This window comes from Hypanus sabinus, chromosome 16, assembly GCF_030144855.1.
Source record: "Hypanus sabinus isolate sHypSab1 chromosome 16, sHypSab1.hap1, whole genome shotgun sequence".
Classification (NCBI taxonomy): Eukaryota; Metazoa; Chordata; class Chondrichthyes; order Myliobatiformes; family Dasyatidae; genus Hypanus; species Hypanus sabinus.
The window spans coordinates 55,744,924-55,766,382 of NC_082721.1; the positions used below are offsets into that span (position 1 = coordinate 55,744,924).

General features: G+C 41.7%; 1 protein-coding gene across 1 annotated transcript in view; it reads left to right on the forward strand.

The window, feature by feature from the left end:
* The first annotated feature begins 10,085 nt into the window (after positions 1 to 10,085).
* The window catches only part of LOC132405843 (putative adhesion G protein-coupled receptor E4P), a 67,260-nt gene continuing 55,886 nt past the window's right edge, over positions 10,086 to 21,459 (forward strand). The window contains exon 1 of the mRNA XM_059990834.1: positions 10,086 to 10,126. Within this exon, the coding sequence (XP_059846817.1) occupies positions 10,096 to 10,126 (31 nt within the window). The 5' untranslated portion in view covers positions 10,086 to 10,095. The remainder of the gene's footprint in view (positions 10,127 to 21,459) is intronic.

Sequence of the window (21,459 nt, forward strand, 5' to 3'; positions counted from 1 at the left end):
GCATCCTGATGAAGCAGAGATATTAGTGATATCTACGTGGTTTGATGTAGGCTGTATGTTCACACCTAGGAATATGAAGCTCTCAAATCCGGCGGAAGCAGAAGATGTTGGGAATGGTGAGGGTGGAACACCATGGGAGAATTGTGGGACAGGTGGCGGAGAAGGAATGCCAAGGGCAAGAGAGTGGTGCAGGTGCAGACAAACCCAAGCCCTGAGACACCAGGCAAGGTTTCTCTGGTACTTTCTGCTTCCTCCCTTCTCCCTTCCTCTTTTCACATGATTTCCTTCTCTAGGTCCCCTTCCTACTCTTGGTGCACAATAGAGACCCATATCAAAATCAGGTTTATCATCACTTACATATGTCATGAAATTAGTTTTTATTTTTTATGGCAACAGTATAGTGCAATACATATCGTTATGATTTATACCTCTATATATATATGTGTCTAAAACTTTTGCACAGAACTGTAGATAGGAGCATGTGCAGCACTCCCATTCCTGTAACCAATGAACAGCACTTTTGTTTGAGTCCTGAGTATAAGAGGATCTCTTTGAAGTTAAGAATAAAGAAAATAGGAGCATGAGTAGGCCACTCAGTCCCAGCATTCAATAAGATAATAACTGATTTGCTTTCAGCTTCATTTTGTCTCCGTCAGCTATCCATATCCCTCAAGTTCCCAGCTCTTCCTGAAAGATCTAAAACGTCAAAAAGATCCAATCTCTACAATCATCTGAAACAAGGATTTACCACCTTGTGTAAGAAGTTGTTTCTACACATCTCAATTTTAGATGGCTATTCTCTAATCTTGCAATAACATCCCCTTATTCAGGGTTCTCATTTATCATGCTGCTAAGAATCTCACTTTGTTTTCAATAAGATAACCCTCATTCTTTAAAATCCATTGAATATATAATTTGTTCAGTCACTTGCAATATGTCATTCTTCACATCCCACAGATTAGCTTTGTGGAACTCTTTAGGACTACCTCAAATACCAACGTGTCCTGTTTCAAATTAGGATACAGTATTCTATGTGTGCCCTAAGATTTGACAGGTCAAACCAGGGTAAGATTTATACAATGAATGATAGGGTTCACAGAGCAAAATAACCTGGGAATATAGATACATAATGCCTTGAAAATAGAATCACAGTTAGATAGAAATGTACAAAGAGCTTTTAGCACATTGGCTTCATAAAGCAGCATATCACTAAGCTTGAAAAAATTGCCTTTAGGACCTGAGTTGTAGGGAAAGGTTGAATAGATTAGTGTTTTATTCCTTGGAATGTAGGCATATGATGGAAGAGCTTTTAGAGGCATATAAAATTATAAAGGGTATAGATAGAGTGAATGCAACTGAGTTTGAGTGAGACAAGAACTAGAGGTCATGGATTAAGGGTGAAAGATAAAATACTTAAGGGGAATTTGAGCGAAAAATTCAATCTGAGGATAGTGCAAGTGTGCAACAAGCTGCCAGTGGAAATGGAAGATGCAAGTTCTATTGTAACATCTAAAAGAAATTCATGGGTGGGAGTTCTTGGAAGGATATATTTCGATGCAGGTGGATGGACTAGGGAAGAGATCAGGCCAATATGGACTAGATGAACCAAAGAGCCTGTCACTGTGCTGTAGTGCTCTGTGACTCTGACTGGGGATTGTGCAGGGCAGCAATTATATCTGCCATAATCTGAATATGCCCACAGGAACATCCAGCCAGCTGTGGTGCTTTCTGAATTGCAATAAATGCTGATGGTTTCAGGAAATAAAGGCTCACATGTGGAATTAGTATTGGAGGAAGATTATGCTGCTGGTAGTTATCAAAACTCTGTAGATTTTGTATAGTTAGTAAAAAAGGAAAAGAGGAGTAAACAGTCTCATTCGGGGGAAATGCAATGTAAGCTGTATTAAACAGTGGTGGACTGGAAACAGATATCTGAGGTGTTGAGGCAGTACAGGCCTTCACTGAGGAAACTCCTGAAGTTTGATCCTTTTATCCATCACCAAAACCTCCACCTCTGCCTACACTTCTGCTATTCTCTTTAACCTTCTCCATCCTCTCGTGCAATGGCATTTGTGCACGAGTACTCCCTTCAATTCTTTGGGAATTCTTGTGCCATTTCTCCAGCTGCTACTTCAATTCAAACTATTTGTCATTGATTCCAGCTTCTCTTTCCATGACATGGTGTAAAATAAAAGGTGTGGTCTTATTGGATAGTTCAACATGCAGAAGTGCTATAGAAATGCAAATTGTTGGGTTGTTTTGACACTTTGCAAATAATGCTTTATTGTGCAGAGTATGTGTGCTGAGCTGAGATCTGATAGTTATGCAAAGTATCATAGATTAAAGCACAAAGGATCAAACACACCCAACTTCCTGCTAAACAGCACACAGAGGAAGGAACTCGTTTTGTATTCACAAACATAATGGCTACAAAACACTATGGGTCCTCTGAATGCATTTCACACAGAGTGCAGAAGGTGAGATCATGTGGCATCAAGGGCAAGCAAGTCAACCAGGAATAAAATTGGTGGTGGAAGGAGACCTGGAATGGTTGTGGGATTTGTTTTCTTAGACTGAAGACTTGTGACCAGTGGTGTGCCACTGGCAGCACTGCTGCTTAGAAACATAGAAAACCTACAGCACAATACAGGCCCTTCAGCCCACAAAGCTGTGCCAAACATGTCCTTACCTTAGAAATTACCCAGGGTTACCCATAGACTCCTATTTTTCTAACCTCCATGTATCTATCCAGGAGTCTCTTAAAAGACCCTATTATATCTGCCTCCACCACTGTTGCTGGCAGCCCATTCCATGCACTCACCACTCTCTGGACTTCTGGTTTCCTCTTCCTGTAATCAATAATCAGCTCCTTGGTCTTGCTGACATTGAGTAAGAGGTCATTGTTATGGCACCACTCAGCCAAATTTTTAATCTTCCTCCTATATCCTGATTCACCACCACCCTTATTTCAGCCTATGATGGCGGTGTCATCAACAAACTTGAGTCTGGAGTTGTGCCCCTCTTTCCCATTCTCTCCTCCTACCATTTCATGATGTTAAAAACCTTTACAGTATTAATTTAATCCTTAGTCTTCCTTTTTCAAATGAAAAGTGGTGCATGCAGTCTCTTCACTATTTTACGGATACATGGAGCTGCACATTTCTGGACTCATCCTTCAATACACCTTATATAAGACAATCAGCTATAAGAGCAGATTTAGGCTATTTAGTCCAGTGAATCATGGGTGATTTTTTTTAACTAAATTTCTCTGGCTTCTCCCTGTAAATCTTAAACCATATAGCCATATAACAATTACAGCACAGAAATAGGCCATCTCGGCCCTTCTAGTCCATGCCAATCGCTTACTCTCACCAAGTCCCACCTACCTGCACTCAGCCCATAACCCTCCATTCCTTTCTTGTCCATATACCTATCCAATTTTTTTTTTAATGACAAAATCGAACCTGCCTCTACCATTTCTACTGGAAGCTCGTTCCACAGACTATGGGTCTGAGCAAAGAAGTTCCCCCTCATGTTACCCTTAAACTTTTGCCTCTTAACTCTCAACTCATGCCATCTTGTTTGAATCTCCCCTACTCTCAATGGAAAAAAGCCTATCTACTTCAACTCTGTCTATCCCCCTCATAATTTTAAATACCTCTATCAAGTCCCCCCTCAATCTTCTACGCTCCAAAGAATAAAGTCCTAACTTGTTCAACCTTTAATGATCTGTCAACAGTACATCACTGGTAATAAGGATTTGTGAATTTTTACCTGAATTATTGACAAAAGCAGGATATTAAGCCCTTCAGGCCTACTCCACCATTCTAATATGTCTAATTTAAAAAGTCATAGAGAAACACACCCTTCAGTCCATTGTCCATTCTGAAAACTATTTAAACTGCCTACTCCCAATGACCTGCACCGGGATCATAGCACTCATATCTATACTATCCATGTACATCTCCAAACTTCTCTTAAATGTTGAAACTGAGGCCACAAGGACCACTTATGCTGACAGCTCATTCCATACTCTCATAATCCTCTGAGTGAAGAATCCTCATGTTCCCCTTAAACTTCTCACTTTTCACCCTTAATCCATAACCTCCGGTTGTAGTCACACTCAACCTCTGTGGAAAAAGCCTATTTGCACTTATGCTATCTATACCCTTCATAATTTTGTATACATCTATCAAATTTCTTCTCAATCTTCTACATTCTGAAGAATACAGCTCTAACCTACTCATCTTTCCTTATAGCTCAGGTCCTCTGGACCCAACAACATCCTTATAAAAGTTTCTCTGCACTCTTTCATCCTTGCTTACATCTTTCCTGTAGGTAGGTGACCAAAAGTGCACACAATACTCCAAATTAGACCCTACCAACATTTTATATAACTTCAAGAGAGACTTTGGCATTTAAAGGCGATGGCTCAGAAGGGTAATTCATGTTGGGCTCTACCAATGATGTCCAGATCCTGAAAATTAGTTCAAGTAAGCTATCCTCTCAATGGAAAATAAAATGAAGTATTGTCTAGTCATAAAATCACAAATGGCAGAGAGTGAACTTCCTTGTTCTTAGCTCTGTGGTCAAATGGGGAAGGAGTTAGATGTCATCTTGTATCGCTGCTGCAATTATTTCAAGACTTTGCTTCAAACTTTCATCATAAACAAGTTTGCAGAAGAGATGATATCTGAGGAAGTTCTGTTATACCATCACAAACAACCTAAATGCATCCTGGCTTAATAAGTTTTCAACTTTAAATTCTTACCATTGCCTTCCTTTCCCTTTCTCAAAGCTCTCCCAGGGACACAGTTCTCTGTCCCCAATGCTTCATTTTGAATCCCATGGGTAGCTGTAGCTCAATTTATCATATACAGACTATAAGCTATAGGAGCAGAATTTTGTCCATTGCTTCTGCTCCACCATTTCATCATGGCTGAACCAATTTTCCTCTCAGCCCAATCTCCTGTTTTCCCCCCATATCCCTTCATGCCCTGACCAATCAAGAATACATCAACCTCTGCCTTAAGTATACATAAAGACTTGGCCTCCACGGCCGCCTGTGGCAACAAGTTCCACAGATTCATTACTCTCTGGTTAAAGAAATTCCTCCTCAACTCCATTTTAAAAGCATGCCCCTCTATTCTGAAGCTGTGTCCTCTGGTCTTAGATTCTCCCACCATTGGAAACATCCTCTCCACATCTACTTTATCAAGACCTTTCACCATACGACAGGTTTCAATTAGGTCACCTCTTATTCTTCTGAATTCCAGTGAATATAGGCCCAGAGCAATGAAAAGGTTTTCATATGACAAGCCATTCAATCCTGGAGTAATTTTGATGAACCTCCTTCAAATCCTCTCCAGTTTCAGCACATTCTATCTACAATAAAGGGCTCAAAACTGCTCTCAATACTCCAAGTGAGGCCTCACCAGTGCTTTATAAAGTTTCAACATTACATCCTTCCTTTTATATTCCAGTCCTCCTAAAATAATCCTAACATCACATCCTCACCACAGACTCAAACTGCAAACTAATCTTTAGGGAATCCTGCACAAGGATTCCCAAATCCCTTTGTGCTTCAGATTTTTATATTTTCTCTCCATTTAGAAAATAGTCAACCCTTTCATTTCCTCTACCAAAATGCATGACTATACACTTCCCAACATGTTTTCCCATCTACCATTCCTTTGCCCATTCTCCTAAATCTGTCTAAGTCCTTCTGTAGCCTATTGCCAAAAAACTACATATCCCTCCACCTACCTCCATATCATCTGCAAACTTTGCAACAAAGCCATCAATTCCATCATCCAAATCATTGATATATAACTTAAAGATAATTAATCCCAACATCGACCCCAGTGGAACCACTGGTCAACAGCAGCCAACCAGAGAAGGCTGCCTTTATACCCAGTCTTTGCTTCCTACTAATCAGCCATGGCTTTGTCCATGCTAGAATCTTTCCAAGGGGTAGTAGCTTGTTAAGCAGTCTCATATGTGACACCTCATCAAAGGTCTTCTGAAAATCCAAGTACACAACCTTGCATGTTAAATTTACAATTACAACCAAACTTAGACTCTTCCAATAGAAAAACCTATGAAACAAAATCTCTACATAAGAAAGTGAGAGAAATGATTCTTAAGGAGTCCATTTAGAATGTGCTGACACAGAAAGAACGTGCAAAGCAACTTGCAGGGCAACGTATAAACCAATTTGCAAAATCAGGATGAAACAATAGCTTGCTGATTAAAGAAGCGATACAGGTAACGGGAAGACATGCTTAACGGTTGAACAATAACGGTGTTAATGCGCTGAGGCTGATAAGTGGGCCAAAGGGGTAATCACATTTGTAATTTTGTAATGAGATTAAAGAAGAATGTAGGGTATAAAAAACTGTGCAAAGTGTAATTCGGCACTCAATCTAGCAGGAGCTGGTTGGGTCCGACTCTGCAGACTCGAAAAATAAAGTTTACCGTTCTGCAAATTGCTGAGACTCAGTGTGTTTCTGACAGAAAGTCAATACACTTTTTGAGGATGTTGGTTTAATTGATATATGGAGGGACCTTTTCCCCGACAGAAGGGATTACACTTATTATTCTGCTCCCCATTCTGTACATACAAGAATAGACTATTTCATAACATTTGGAAAAGGCAAAGACAAAATAAACACCTGTGGAATTGGGACAATAGATGTAAGTGACCATGCACCTATATATTTATCTGTTGATTTTGACCTACAACCAAAGAATACTATTTGGAAACTAAATTCAAGTCTACTCAATGATCCGTACTTTAAAGAACAAATTAAAAAAGAACACACACAAAATGCTGGTGAAACACAGCAGGCCAGGCAGCATCTCTTATGAGAAGCACAGTCGACGTTTCGGGCCGAGACGCTTCGTCAGGACTAACTGAAAGGAAAGATACCTGAGTTTGGATTCATTTTGACAGTAGAGGAGGCCATGGATAGACATATCAGAATGGGAATGGGACGTGGAATTAAAATGTGTGGCCACTGAGAGATCCTGCTTTCTCTGGTGGACCAAGCGTAGGTGTTCAGCGAAACGGTCTCCCAGTCTGTGTCAGGTCTCACCAATATATAAAAGGCCACACTGGGAGCACCGGACGCAGTACACCACACCAGCTGACTCACAGGTGAAGTGTCGCCTTGCCTGGAAGGACAGTCTGGGGCCCTGAATGGTGGTGAGGGAGGAAGTGTAAGGGCAGGTGTAGCACTTGTTCCGCTTACAAGAATAAGTGCCAGGAGGGAGATCGGTGGGAAGGGATGGGGGGGGGGGGGGGAACGTGTGGACAAGGGAGTCGCTTAGGGAGCAATCCCTGCGGAAAGCAGAAAAGGTGGGGAGGGAAAGATGTGCTTGGTAGTAGGATCCCGTTGGAGGTGGCAGAAGTGACGGAGAATTATACGTTGGACCTGGAAGCTGGTGGGGTGGTAGGTGGGGAACCCTATCTGAGTGGGGTGGCGGGCGGATGGGGTGAGGGCAGATCCTACTACCAAGCACATCTTTCCCTCCCCCTCTCTTTTCTGCTTTCCACAGGGATCACTCCCTACCTATCATAGAAACATAGAAACATAGAAAACCTACAGCACAATACAGGCCCTTCGGCCCACAAAGTTGTGTTGAACATGTCCCTAACTTAGAAATTACTAGGCTTACCTATAGCCCTCTATTTTTCTAAGCTCCATGTACCTATCCAAAAGTCTCTTAAAAGACCCTATCATGTCCACCTCCACCACCGTTGCCGGCATCCCACTCCATACACTCACCGCCCTCTGAGTAAAAAACTTACCCCTGACATCTCCTCAGTACCTACTCCCAAGCACCTTAAACCTGTGTCCTCTTGTGGTAACCATTTCAGCTCTGGGAAAAAGCCTCTGACTATCCACATGATCAATGCCTCTCATCATCTTATACACCCTTATCAGGTTACCTCTCATCCTCCGTCGCTCCAAGGAAAAAAAGGCCAAGTTCACTCAACCTGTTCTCATAAGGCATGCTCCCCAATCCAGGCAACATCTTTGTAAATCTCCTCTGCACCCTTTCTACAGCTTCCACATCCTTCCTATAGTGAGGCGACCAGAACTGAGCACAGTACTCTAAGTGGGGTCTGACCAGGGTCCTACATAGCTGCAACATTACCTCTCGGCTCCTAAATTCAATTGTAAAATTCAATTATCCTTTTAATACAATGTGTATTCTTGGACATCAAGCTCCCCGCTATAATCTTCTTTTAGCCATGATTCAGTGGTGCCTACAACATCATTCTTGCCAGTCTGAAATTGTGCTACAAGTTCATTGACCTTATTCCGTATACTACACGCATTCAGATATAACACCTTTAGTCCTGTTTCACTCTTTTCAATTTTGTCTGCCTTTTACATTGCAACTCATCCTATTGTCTCCAATTTTTGCCCTTGTCAGTACCTCCAGTTGAACTCTGTCTTTTTGTGTGTTTTCCCCTAGCTGTCAGTCTGTGGTTTTGTATTGCCATGTGCTCATGTCCCCATTCCTGCTCTACTCTGGCCCCTGTATTACTGAGTACTCCGTCTCTCATCTGTTTCTCATTATTACCTGTATTTCTGCCACCTGAGTCTCCACCTATCATCTGCCTCTCTGTTTATTGCTCAGTGTATTTCAGTCCTGTGTTTTCACCTGTTTGTTGCCAGATTGTGCCAGTGAGTTTTCCTGAATATTTCCAGCATTTGTATCTGTACTCTGTCTGAATATCGACTCTGCCTGGTTCCCAATTCTGATTTTTGGATTTTTCTGGAAGTTTTGATCTCTACCTGAACTTGGACGCCAACTTTGTTTGCACCTCAGGATTTGTTACTCAATTAATATCACCATGTGCGCACAGTACTAGGTCTGCGATTGGATCCCTGCTCCAGTGTCCTGACAACCCTACACATTACCTCTGTTGGTAAACCAGCTGCCTGATCTTCAGCACTATCACTTCCTTTCCCACCCCCCTCTCAAATTAGTTTAAACCCACCCAAACAACTCTAGCCAACCTACCCACAAGGATATTGGCCCCCCTCCGGTTCAGATGTAACCAGTCCCTTTTGTAAAATATACCTTCCCCAGAAGAGATCCCAATGATCCATTAATCTAATCCCCTACCCCCTGCACCAGTTCCTCAGCCACACATTCATCTACCAAAATATCCTATTCTTACCCTCACTGGGATGTGGCACAGGCAACAATCCAGAGATGATTACCCTGGAGGTCCTGTTTCTCGGCTTTCTACCTACCTCCCTAAAATGTCTCTTCAGGACCACCTCATCATGTCTACTCGTCATTGATGCCAATATGTCCCAACACTGGCTGATAGTTCCTAAACTATTCCATTTCCAGTCATGGATGCTCTGCTGAGCTCTTTCCCATTTATTTATATGGGCCAGGGATGAGTTCTGTAGGCTGCACTACTTGGTGATATTGTCATGTGACAGGGGTTGAAATAAAATGTTAACCTTTTCAAAAACAAATACTTTAGGAGTTTCCTTCCAGCTTGCTTCCTGTTTGAAAAGATCAGCAGTAAACAATGAAGTACTCACAATAACTGAACTGCAAGTAGGTCATTTGTTGGTTCACCAAGAGCTTCGTGGTTCTTGTTGAATGCACTTGGTTGCAGTTAGGAGAACAAATTGTACCCATTACTCCAGATGCAGTCTCACAAGGTCCCATATAATTGTTACAAGATGGAGTCAGAGAAACAACTCCAACTGCATTGCCCCACCCACCTACACTGATCACATTTACCATAACACTTAAACTATCACTTTTGAGTTTGGCAATTCAAACGGTCATCTGGGAATTTCTTAAATGTTATGTCCCTGTCCTCTTCAGGCCGTAAGATCCAGAAATTTATCTTTATTCTCATGCTCAAATCCTCTTGCTATGGAGGTTAACATATTATCTGCCTTTCTACTTCTTTTCATGTTTGGTAACACCAGTTTTCTACTGTAGTAAAGGAAGTTGTTGCAGCACAATTTCTGTTTCCTTCCTCTGCTATGATAACACTCAAATGTTAAAGGATTTGTGTAGTTAAGTCTGGATGCCTGCAGAGCAGTCATGAAGGAAGTATGGCTGACTGGCTTACTGGGTAAGTCAAATTTGTTAAAGTTATCTGATTGGCTATTAATTGTGGGCAATGGAAGAATTAAAGGTGAGGAGTGGGGAAAGTTTGCAATGGACTGAGAATGTCTCTGCACAGTTTGCACAAAGCTCAAAAGACAAAAGCACAATGTCACTGGATTGAAAGGAGTTAGCAAAAGGGGGTTCTGAAGTAATAAAAATTAAATATGGGGAAGACAAAAGATATTAGATAAAACAAAAAAACTCAATGAATATAAAGGTCAATGAATGTAAAGATGTTAAAGTACTCATTCTAAAAGTGTCATTTAGCTAACAGAGATCAACTATGTCCCAAAGGGAGAGAGGATGCTGGAGAAAGGTCTGTAATAGAACTCCAGAGCTCAGTTCCTGAAGGAACAATTGCCAGTAGTAGGCTAAAGTGAAGAATGAATGCAGGCCAGAACTAGAAGAACAATAAGTTCTCAGAGATGAGGGGATTAACAAAATAAGACAGAGGAATTTTAACATAGGATGATAGGTAAGTTACTTCAGAGAAAACAACTCAAATTTGACCAACCTCATGTTATGACTAATCCAACAACATCCTGATAAACCTCATCTGTACTCTGTCCAAAGCTTTTACATTCTTCCTGTAGTGGGGATACCTGAAAAGAATGCTACACTCCTGATTGAGCTAACTAAAGTTTTATAAAGCTGCAATATAATTTCCCAATACTTGAATATGCCTCAACTAATAAACAAACACGAGGAAATCTGCAGATTCTGGAAATTCAAGCAACACACACAAAATGCTGCTGGAACACAGTAGGCCAGGCAGCATCTATAAGGAGAAGCACTGTCGACGTTTCAGGACAAGGGTCCATCAGGAAAGACCAATATTCCCATAGGGGAGCCCGTTTGAGATGGATTTTGAGCAACATTCAGAAGGTGGTGTGTGCTTTACAGATGTGCTTCAGCTTGTGCTCATTTGGACTGGGTTAACTGTAATGGGCCCTTTTTATTTTTTTCCCTTTTTTCCTACTAACTGTTCGACAAAGCTGAAATTTGTAAATATATTTTCTTTATAATTGTATGCAAAGTACAATCTAGTATTTCTTGCCAATGGCTAATTGCATTGGGGTAGTACTTATACAGTATTCGCACAGATCAGGGTTCGGGGTGATCGAGACTTTCCAACTTCACAGTTTTGGTGGGACCCAAGTCATACCAGCACTAGACATATGGAGTTTGAGAAACACACACAAAATGCTGGAGGAACTCAGCAGGCCAGGCAGCAACTATAGAAAAGTACAGCCAACATTTCAGGCCGACACCCTTGACGAGTCCTACTGAATGGTCTTGGCCTGATATGTTGACTGTACTCTTTTTCATCGATGCTGCCTGGCCTGCTGAATTCCTTTAGCATTTCATGTGTGTTGCTTGGATTTCCAGCATTTGCAGATTTTCTCTTGTTTGTGATAGTAGTTTGAGAAAGATGGTTTTCTCACTACTGAGTCCAGTGGCTTTTAACAGGGGGCTAATGAGCCACATCTCTAGAGTTGCCTGGTAAAAAGGGGTTTCAGGGGAACCTGTCTTATCCAGTCAAAAGTGTAGATAGATATGCTGGAAACTCAGTTGAAGGTTAATGCCAGCTAAAGCTGCAGCAGTCTAATTATCAGCCAAGTGATAGAAACCACTGTCAATAGGGGAATTCTTTCACAAAAGCCAAATCAATACACTCATACCTCAACAGAACCTCTATCGAAATCTCACCTGGTCCGTCAACACCAGCTCCATAGCAAAGAAAGCCCAGCAGCATCTCTACTTTTTGCAAATGCGTAATAATACTTTTTGAAAGTCCATCTCCCACCCCCCATCCTCATCACATTCTACAGGGGTTGTATTGAGAGCGTCCTGAGCAACTGCATCACTGCCTGGTTCGGAAGTTGCACCATCTCAGATCGCAAGACCCTGCAGCGGATAGTGGTCAGCTGAGAAGATCTTCAGGGTCTCTCTTCCCGCCATCCTGGACATTTACACTACACGTTGCATCCGCTAAGGATACAGCATTATGAAGGACCCCATGCACCCCTAATACAATCTTTTCTCCCTCCTGCTGTCTGGGAAAAGGCTCAGAAGCATTCGGGCTCTCACGACCAGACTATATAACAGTTTCTTCCCCCAAGCTATCAGACTCCACAATACCCGAAGCCTGGACTGATACCTTGCCCTACTGTCCTGTTTATTATTTAATGTAATGCTGGTACTGTTTGTGTGCACTTTATGCAGTCCAGTGTAGGTCTGCAGTCTAGTATAGCTTTATCTGTGTTTTTTTTATTACGTAGTTCAGTCTAGTTTTTTGTACTGTGTCATGTAAACCATGGTCCTGAAAAACGTTGTCTCATTTTTACTATGCACTGTACTAGCAGTTATGGTCAAAATGACAATAAAAGTTGACTTGACTTGACTTGACTTGAGATCAAATAGCCTAAACACCAGATGTGAGGTGGAAAAGACTGCTCTTTAGATAACATTTGAATTTTGCATAAGGGAACCCTGGTAAAACTGAAGTCCCTTAAAGTTGCTTAAGTTCACTTTACAGTTATTTTGAGTTGAGTCTTGAGTTGTCGGATCTGTCCTCCCATTTATCATGGCTATAGTGTTATAAGAATTGATGGAGGGTATCCTCAACATGAAAGCAGCACATTGTCTGGAAGGTATGATTCTGTGAGGATGGCAGCATCATAATGTTGCTTGGCAACCTTATGGGGCAGCTCTCTCAGTCAAAAAAATTTTAAAAATGTTAGTAAAGGGATTTTGCAGGGCCAACTCTGCTATGCTCCAGTCAATGCTTGATGGTCAGTTCTATGCCTTCTCTGTTTTAACACAGATGTGATTTGCTGAGACAATCACAAAAGTGGATATAGAGTCATGTATCAAGCCAGTCCAGAGAAACACATACAAAATTCTTGAGGAAATCAGCAGGTCAGGCAGATCTATGGAGGAGAAAAAATAGTCAACAATTCAGGCCAAGACCCTTGATCAGGAAGGAAGGGTCATCATTCCTGTAAATAGTTTATTGATTTCTGTGGAAGCTGCCTGACCTGCTGAGTTCTTAAAGCATTTTGTGTGGGCTTCAGTGGGTTTTCAAAACCTAACACAAATATTTAGGAGCTTACCCTGTGCAACTCTTAGAAAGGTACAGATGAATCAGGTACCCAGCCTGATAATCCTCAAGCTGCAGACTTGCTTTTTCCAGTGACATTGATTCAGTGCAAAGACCTGCTTAGGCAGAATTCCCTTCCACCAACTGGAAAGCTCTCTAGAATTCATTCCGTCCATCTTGGCTGAAATAAGTGAGATAATTGTTTTCATGATCACTGACTGATGGAGACTGAGGGTGACACGTTAGTGTAGTGGTTAGTGCCATGCCTTATAGTGTCAACTGTAAGACCAGGGCTTGATTCCTTCAGCTGGCTGTAAGGAGTTTGTACATTCTGCCGGTGATCATGTGGGTTTCCTCCCACATTCCAAAGAGATATACAGTTAGTGTTAATGATATTAATGTGTTAACGATATTAGCACAAGAAATATGGCAACACTTGCAAGCTGTCTAGTACAATCCTCGCTGATTTGATTTATACTGATACTTTTGATAAATGTTCTGATATACCTGTGACAAATAAAGCTAATCTGTAGTAAACAACTTGGGTTGGCAGAAAAGTAAACACTCCCTGGCAGAATTTGGTTAGAAATGTTGAAAATTAATTGCCATCATTATTAGAATTCATAATAAATCCAACTAATACATGTTTGTTGTTTGTCAAAGGTACAGTTCTTTTAAAGCTCTGACTTTGACACCAAAGATTAATGATTAAAGATGGTCTCTCAACAAACATGAGTGTTACTTGATGAAATGGGAAGAGAATCTCAAAAAAAAAGCTTTTATTGATTGCTGCTTAATTTAACATGTATTTGAGTGCATATAGGGTCCATGGAAATCATTGGATTGAAGTGCCTAATATGGAATTCTCTCACTGACAGTTTTATATATCTATACCATTTTGAGCAAACAAGGGACTTCTCAGCCATTTAAAAATAATCGTAAGTATAAGCATTTACTTAGTTATACTTCAAAATAATGTTTCTATAATACCAAAATTTATACTTTTCAAGTGATGTTGGTGAATTCTAAATGCAGATATCCAACTTATCGGTTTTGTGGTCATCTGGTTCCACCTTTTGCTTGCAAGCTCCTACCTCACACCACCCCCCCCCCTCACTTCTTTATATAGATATTTCCCCTCTATGGTCTCAGTCCCAATGCAGGTTTGTAAGCCAAACTGTCAACTATCTTCTGCCTCCATGGATACTGGCTGACTCAGTGAGTTCCTCCATTAGCTGGTTTGTTGCTCTAGAATGAAACACCTTCACTCTCATGTCTTTCCTTTGTAGAAGTACATTTAGCATCCTGCTGGATCACCATCCCAGTACCTATGTAGTATTACTAACCAGTTATTATTGCTGACTTCCCAATACCTGTAGTATTGCCAATTATCTTAAGCTTGGGAGACAAGTGATGTGACGCTCATAGTAAAAGGCTTGAAACTTAGGACACGTAGCTTGCCAAGAAACTTTTTAAATGGTCTGCATACAACTTTTGATGATTGCTGCACAAAAATAAGAACACAGGAATTGTTTAACTAACTAAGACTGTGTCCCCTCAAATCACAAGTTTTACCATCCCAGCAGGCTTGTGCAGATTTTTCAATCACACAGGACAGAGGAGCTGCCTTGAAAAAGTCACCTACCTCTCAGATTCTCTACAATGAGTGCATGAATAGGACATCTCAATTCTGATGAACAAATCATGCTCATCATGATGCTGAGCAGTGGGCCCAAATTTGGGCACAGTCATCTCAGAAAAGACAGGAGTCAAAGCAACTTGTCCTTAGAACATAGAAACATAGAAAAACGACAGCACAATTTAGGCCCTTTGGTCCACAATGATGTGTTGAATATGCACTTACTTTAAAAATCACCTAGGGTTATCCATAACCCTCTAATTTTCTAAGCTCCATGTACCTATCCAGAAGTCTCTTATAAACCTATATCAGGTCACCTCTCATTCTCTGTCACTCCAAGCAAAAAAGGCCAAGTTCACACAACCTATTCTCATAAGGAAAGCTCCCCAATCCAGGCAACATTCTTCTATATCTCCTTTCAACCCTGTCTATAGTTTCCACATCCTTCCAGTAGTGAGGTGTCCAGAACTGAGCACAGTGTTGCAAATGAGGTCTGACCAGGGTCCCATATAGCTGTAATATTACCTCTTGGCTCTTAAACTCAGTCCCACGGTTGAAGAAGGCCAATGCACCATGTGCCTTCTTAACCACAGAGTCAACCTGCACAGCAGCTTTAGGTTTCGTATGGACTCTGACCACAAGATCCCTCTAAACCTCCACACTGCCAAGAGTCTGACCATTAATACTATATTCTGCCATCATACTTGACTTACCAAAATGAACCACCTCACACTTAGACCATAAGACAAAGGAACAGAAGTTGGCCATTCGGCCCATCGAGTCTGCTCTGCCATTTTATCATGAGCTGATCCATTCTTCCATTTAGTCCCACTCCCCCACCTTCTCACCATAATCTTTGATGCCCTGGCTACTCAGATACCTATCAATCTCTGCCTTAAATATACCCAATGACTTGGTCTCCACTGCTGCCCATGGCAACAAATTCCACAGATTCACCACCCTCTGGCTAAAAAAATTTCTTTGCATCTCTGTTCTGAATGGGCACTCTGCAATCCTCAAGTCATGTCCTCTCGTATTAGACTCCCCACCATGAAAAATAACTTTGCCACATTCACACACTGTCAATGCCTTTCAACATTCAAAATGTTTCTATGAGGTCCCCCGTCATTCTTCTAAACTCCAAGGAGTACAGTCCAAGAGCGGTCAAACATTCCTCATATGTTAACCCTCTCATTCCCGGAATCACACCAGTGAATCTTCTCTGAAACCTCTCCAACGTCAGCACATCCTTTCTTAAATAAGGAGCCCAAAACTGCACACAGTACTCCAGGTGAGGTATTACCAGTGCCTTATAGAGCCTCAACATCACATCCCTGCTCCTATACTCTATTCCTTTAGAAATGAATGCCAACATTGCATTTGTCTTCTTCACCACCGACTCAACCTGGAGGTTAACCTTAAGGGTATCCTGCACGAGGATTCCGAAGTCCTGTTGCATCTCAGAACTTTGAATTCTCTCCCCATTTAAATAATAGTCTGCCCATTTATTTCTTCGACCAAAGTGCATGACCATATACCTTCCAACATTGTATTTCATTTGCCACTTCTTTGCCCATTCTCCCAATCTATCCAAGTCTCTCTGCAGAATCTCTGTTTCCTCAGCACTTCTGGCCCCTCCACCTATCTTTGTATCATCAACAAATTTAGCCACAGAGCCATCTATTCCATAATCCAAATTGTTGATATACAACGTAAAGAGAAGCGGTCCCAGCACGGACCCTAGTGGACCACCACTGGTAGCCGGCAGCCAACCAGAATGGGATCCCTTTATTCCCACTCTCTGTTTCCTGCCAATCAACCAATGCTCTAACCACATATGTGACTTTCCCGTAATTCCATGGGCTCTTATCTTGTTTAGCTGCCTCATGTGCGGCACCTTGTCAAAGGCCTTCTAAAAACCCCAATACACAGCATCCACTGGATCTCCCATCTCTAGCCAACATGTATAAACAAGCTGGATGAACTTAGCAGGTTGCACAGCATCTGTTGAAATAAGCAGTCAATGTTTCGGGCAGAAACACTTCGTCAGGACTGAAATGTTGACTGCTCATTTCAACGGATGCTGCCTGACCTGCTGAGTTCATCCAGCTTGTTTGTACATGTTGACTTGACCACTGCATCTGCAGTGTACTTCATGTTCCTTATCTAGCCCACTTGTAGTTTCCTCAAAAAATTGCACTAGGTTTGTCAGGCAGGATTTTCCATTAAGGAAACCATGCTGAGTTCTGCCTATCTTGTCATATGCCTCCAGGTACTCCATAACCTCATCCATGACAATCAACTACAGCAACTTCCCAACTACTGATGTCAAGCTAACAGGTCTATAATTTCCTTTTTGCTACCTTGCCCCCTTTTTAAATAGCGGAATGACATTTGCAATCTTCCAGTCTTCCAGAACCATGCCAGAACCTATTGATTTTTGAAAGATCATTGCTAATGCCTCCACAATTTCCACAGCTACTTCCTTCAGAACACGAGAGTGCATTCCATCTGGTCCAGGAGATTTATCTACCCTTAGACTATTCAGCTTCCTGAGTACTTACTCTGTCGCAATTGTGACTGCGCACACTTCTCTTCCCTGACACCCTTGAGTGTCCGGTGTACTGCTGATGTCTTCCTCAGTGAAGACTGGTGCAAAATACTCGTTCAGTTCCTCCGCCATCTCCTTATCTCCCATTACAATTTCTCGTAATCATTTTTTGTCGGTCCTATACTCTCACCTGCCTTTTACACTTTATATACTTGAAAAAGTTTTTAGTATCCTCTTTGATATTATTTGCTAGCTTCCTTTCATAGTTCATCTTTTCCCTCTTAATGACCTTCTTAGTTTCCTTTAGTAAACTTTTAAAAACTTCCCAATCCTGTCTGCCCACTAACTTTTGCTTTCTTGTATGCCCTCTCCTTTGCTTTAACTTTGGCTTTGACTTCCCTTGTCAGCCACAGTTGCATCCTTTTTCCATTCGAAAATTTCTTCTTTTTTTGGAATATATCTGTCTTGCACCTTCCTCACTTCTCGCATAAACTCCAGCCATTGCTGCTCTGCCGTCCTTCCCGCTAGTGTCCCTTTCCAGTCAACTTTGGCCAGTTCCTCTCTCATGTCACTGTAATTTCCTTTACTACACTGAAATACTGACACATCCACTTTCGGCTTCTCTTTCTCAAATTTCACAGTGAATTCAATCATGTTATGATCACTGCCTCCAAAGGGTTCCTTCACCTCAATCTCTCTAATCACCTCTGGTTCATTACCCACTTATCTGGGTTGAACTCCATCTGCCACTTCTTTTGTCTGGTTTTGCATCCTATTGAAGTCCCGCTGTAATCTCTGACAACCCTCCACACTATCCACAATTCCCCCAACCTTTGTGTCAACAGCAAATTCACTAACCCATCCCTCCACTTCCTCATCCAGGTCATTTACAAAAATCACGAAAAGAAGGGGTCCCAGAACAGATCCCTGAGGCACCCCACTGGTCCACCTCCGTGAAGAATATAACCCATCTTCAACCACTCTTTGCCTTCTTTGAGCAAGCCAATTCTGGATCCACAAAGCAATGTCCCCTTGGATCACCTGCCTCCTTACTTTCTCAATAAGCCTTATCAAATACCTTTCTGAAATCCATATACACTACATCTACTGTTCTACCTTCGTCAATGTGTTTAGTCACATCCTCAAAAAATTCAGGTAGGCTCATAAAGTGCAACCTACCCTTGACAAAGCCATGTTGGCTATTCCTAATCATATTATGCCTCTTTAAATCTTCATAAATCCTGCCTCTCAGGATCTTTTCTATCAACTTACCAACCACTGAATGAAAACTCACTGGTCTATAATTTCCTGGGCTACCTCTACTCCCTTTCTTCATTAAGGGAACAACATCTGCAACCCTTCAATCCTCCGCAACCTCCCCCATCCCCGTTGGTGATGCAAAACTCATTGCCAGAGGTTCAGCAATCTCCCCCCTTGCCACCCACAATAGCCCGGGGTACATCTCATCTGGTCCCAGAGTCTTATTCAACTTGATGCTTTCCAGAATCTGTCTCCCTATCTGCTCTTTAATGTCCCTGTTACTATTGGGTGCTCTACAAAAAAACAACCAGTAGAGTTATTGACCCCTTCCTGTTTCTAACTTCCACCCAAAGAGACTCAGTATACATTGCCTGCATGACTTTCTTTTCTGCAGCTGTGACGCTGTCTCCGATCAGCAGTGCCATGCCCCCATCTCTTTTGCCTGTCTCCCTGTCCTTCTGAAACATCTAAAACCTGGCATTCTAAGTAACCATTCCTGCCCCTGAGCCATCCAAGTCTCTGTAATGGCCACAACATCATAGCTCCAAGTACTGATCCATGCTCTAAGCTTTGTTCATGATGCTTATTGCATTAAAATAGAAACATCTCAAGCCATTGGTCTGAGCTTATCCCTTTTCTATCATCTGCCTATCCTCCCTCTCACACTGACTCCAATCTTTTTCTATATGTGAGCCAAACACCCCCTTTCTTCTGTCTCTTCTGTTTGGTTCCCACCCCCAGCAATTCTGGTTTAAACTCTCCCTAACAGCCTTAGCAAACCTTCCTGCCAGGATTTTGGTTCCCCTCAGATTCAAGTGCAACCTATCCTTAATCCCATGGGATTGTCTAAAATAAACAAGAATAGGAGAAATTGATACAGCCCCTGAAACCTGATTTTCAGTAAATCATAGCAGATTCTAAATGTCAAGTCTAAGCTCCCACACAGCCCACATATTCATTAAAATTCCCATAATGCAACACTCTCTGGACTTCTGTAATTATTGATCAGTGGATTTTCCAGACTTTATTATGTGTAAATTTCTGCTAATACTCCAATATACTTCTAATTCCATGTCATGTTACAGAAAATGATAATTAGATCACTAGGGTTTCAGGGTAAACTAGCCATCTGGATACAAAGGTTCAAAGGTTTGTTTACTATCAAAGCATACAACTCTGAAATTCGTCTCCTCCAGATAGCCACTAAACAAAGAAAGGACATGAAGTCATTCAGAGGGAAACATCAAACCGACATACCCACCCCGCAAAAAAGAATGGCATCCCAATCATCAACTCTCAAAAACCCCCCTCCCCGCACACAAAATGGAAATGGAACATCAACCCCCCCCAAAGCCCCTCCCCACCTAAAAAAGCTAACAAAGCATCAACCTCCAAATACCCTCCTCTTGCACAACAAAATGGAAAAGGAACAGGTGATAAAAAACTCAGAATATAAAAAACCATGTCTGAACTACAGTCCATAAACGCAATAGTCTTACCCATAAGTGCAGAACCACAATACCATCCTCGAAAATTGAAGAAAGTTGTCTAAGATATTGTTCAATTGTGCTAGTGAGCCAAGGAATAGCAGATGGTGCTTAATTCAGATAAATAAAACACTACTGATCACCGGCTTTCAGACTATATATGTTTCACCCACTGCAACTTTTATATTAAAATAATATGGCTGGGGGATGGGAACCAGGATGATAGAGATGAGGATGAGCCAGCAGATTTACAAGAAGATGATGGATGTAACATGAATGTAAGGAAGGATGAGTCATTGATTGGATATGCATGTAGACAGAGCGAAGAGTTAAATTGTACCACAAAAGGGTGTCAGAATGCAGGTCTGAAGGTGCTGTATTTAAATGCACGTAGCATTCAGAGTAAGGAGGATGAACTCATAGCATAATTACAGATTGGTCAGTATGCTGTTGTGGGCCTCACAGAGTTGTGGCTGAAAGAAGGCCATAGTTGGGAACTTAAGATCAAAAGATATACTTTGTATCAAAAAGACAGACAGGAAAGCATATGTGGTGATGTGGCTCTGTTGGTAAGAGAGGGAGTTACACCTTCAGCAAGAGGTGACATAGGGTCAGAAAATGTTGAATCTTTGTGGGTAGAGTTAAGAAATCGCTAGAGTAAAAAAGTCGCTACGGGAGTTGATGCACCATCAATAACTCACTCTCAGACGTAAAGGCGAGATATCAGCTTTTATTGACTGGAAGAAGGAACAAGCAGTGAGTGACCACCATACTACATCCTGGAGACTGAGAGGCCGGGCTCAGGCCTTGATCACCTTTATACAAGGGTCTGTGGGAGGAGCCACAGGAGCAGTCAGCAGGGGGCGTGTCCAGACAGGTATATGTAGTTCACCACAGGAGTCATATATAGGGCTTCAAATAATAGTTAAGATGCGGGGTTGAGATTGCAAAGGGTGCAATAAAAGGCATGTAATAAGGGCAATGACACAGTTGTAATGGGGGACTTCAATATGTAAGAGATTGGGAAAATCAGGTTAGTGTCGGATTGCAAGAGAGGGAATTTGTTGAATGCCTATGAGTTGACTTTTTAGAGCAGCTTGTGCTTGAACCTTCCTGGGGAAAGTTTATCCTACATTGGATGTTGTGTAATAACCCAGATCTTATTAGGGAGTTTAGCGTAAAGGAACACTTAGGAGATAGTGATCATACTACAATTTGAGAGGGAGAAGCATAACTCACATATATCTGTATCACAATG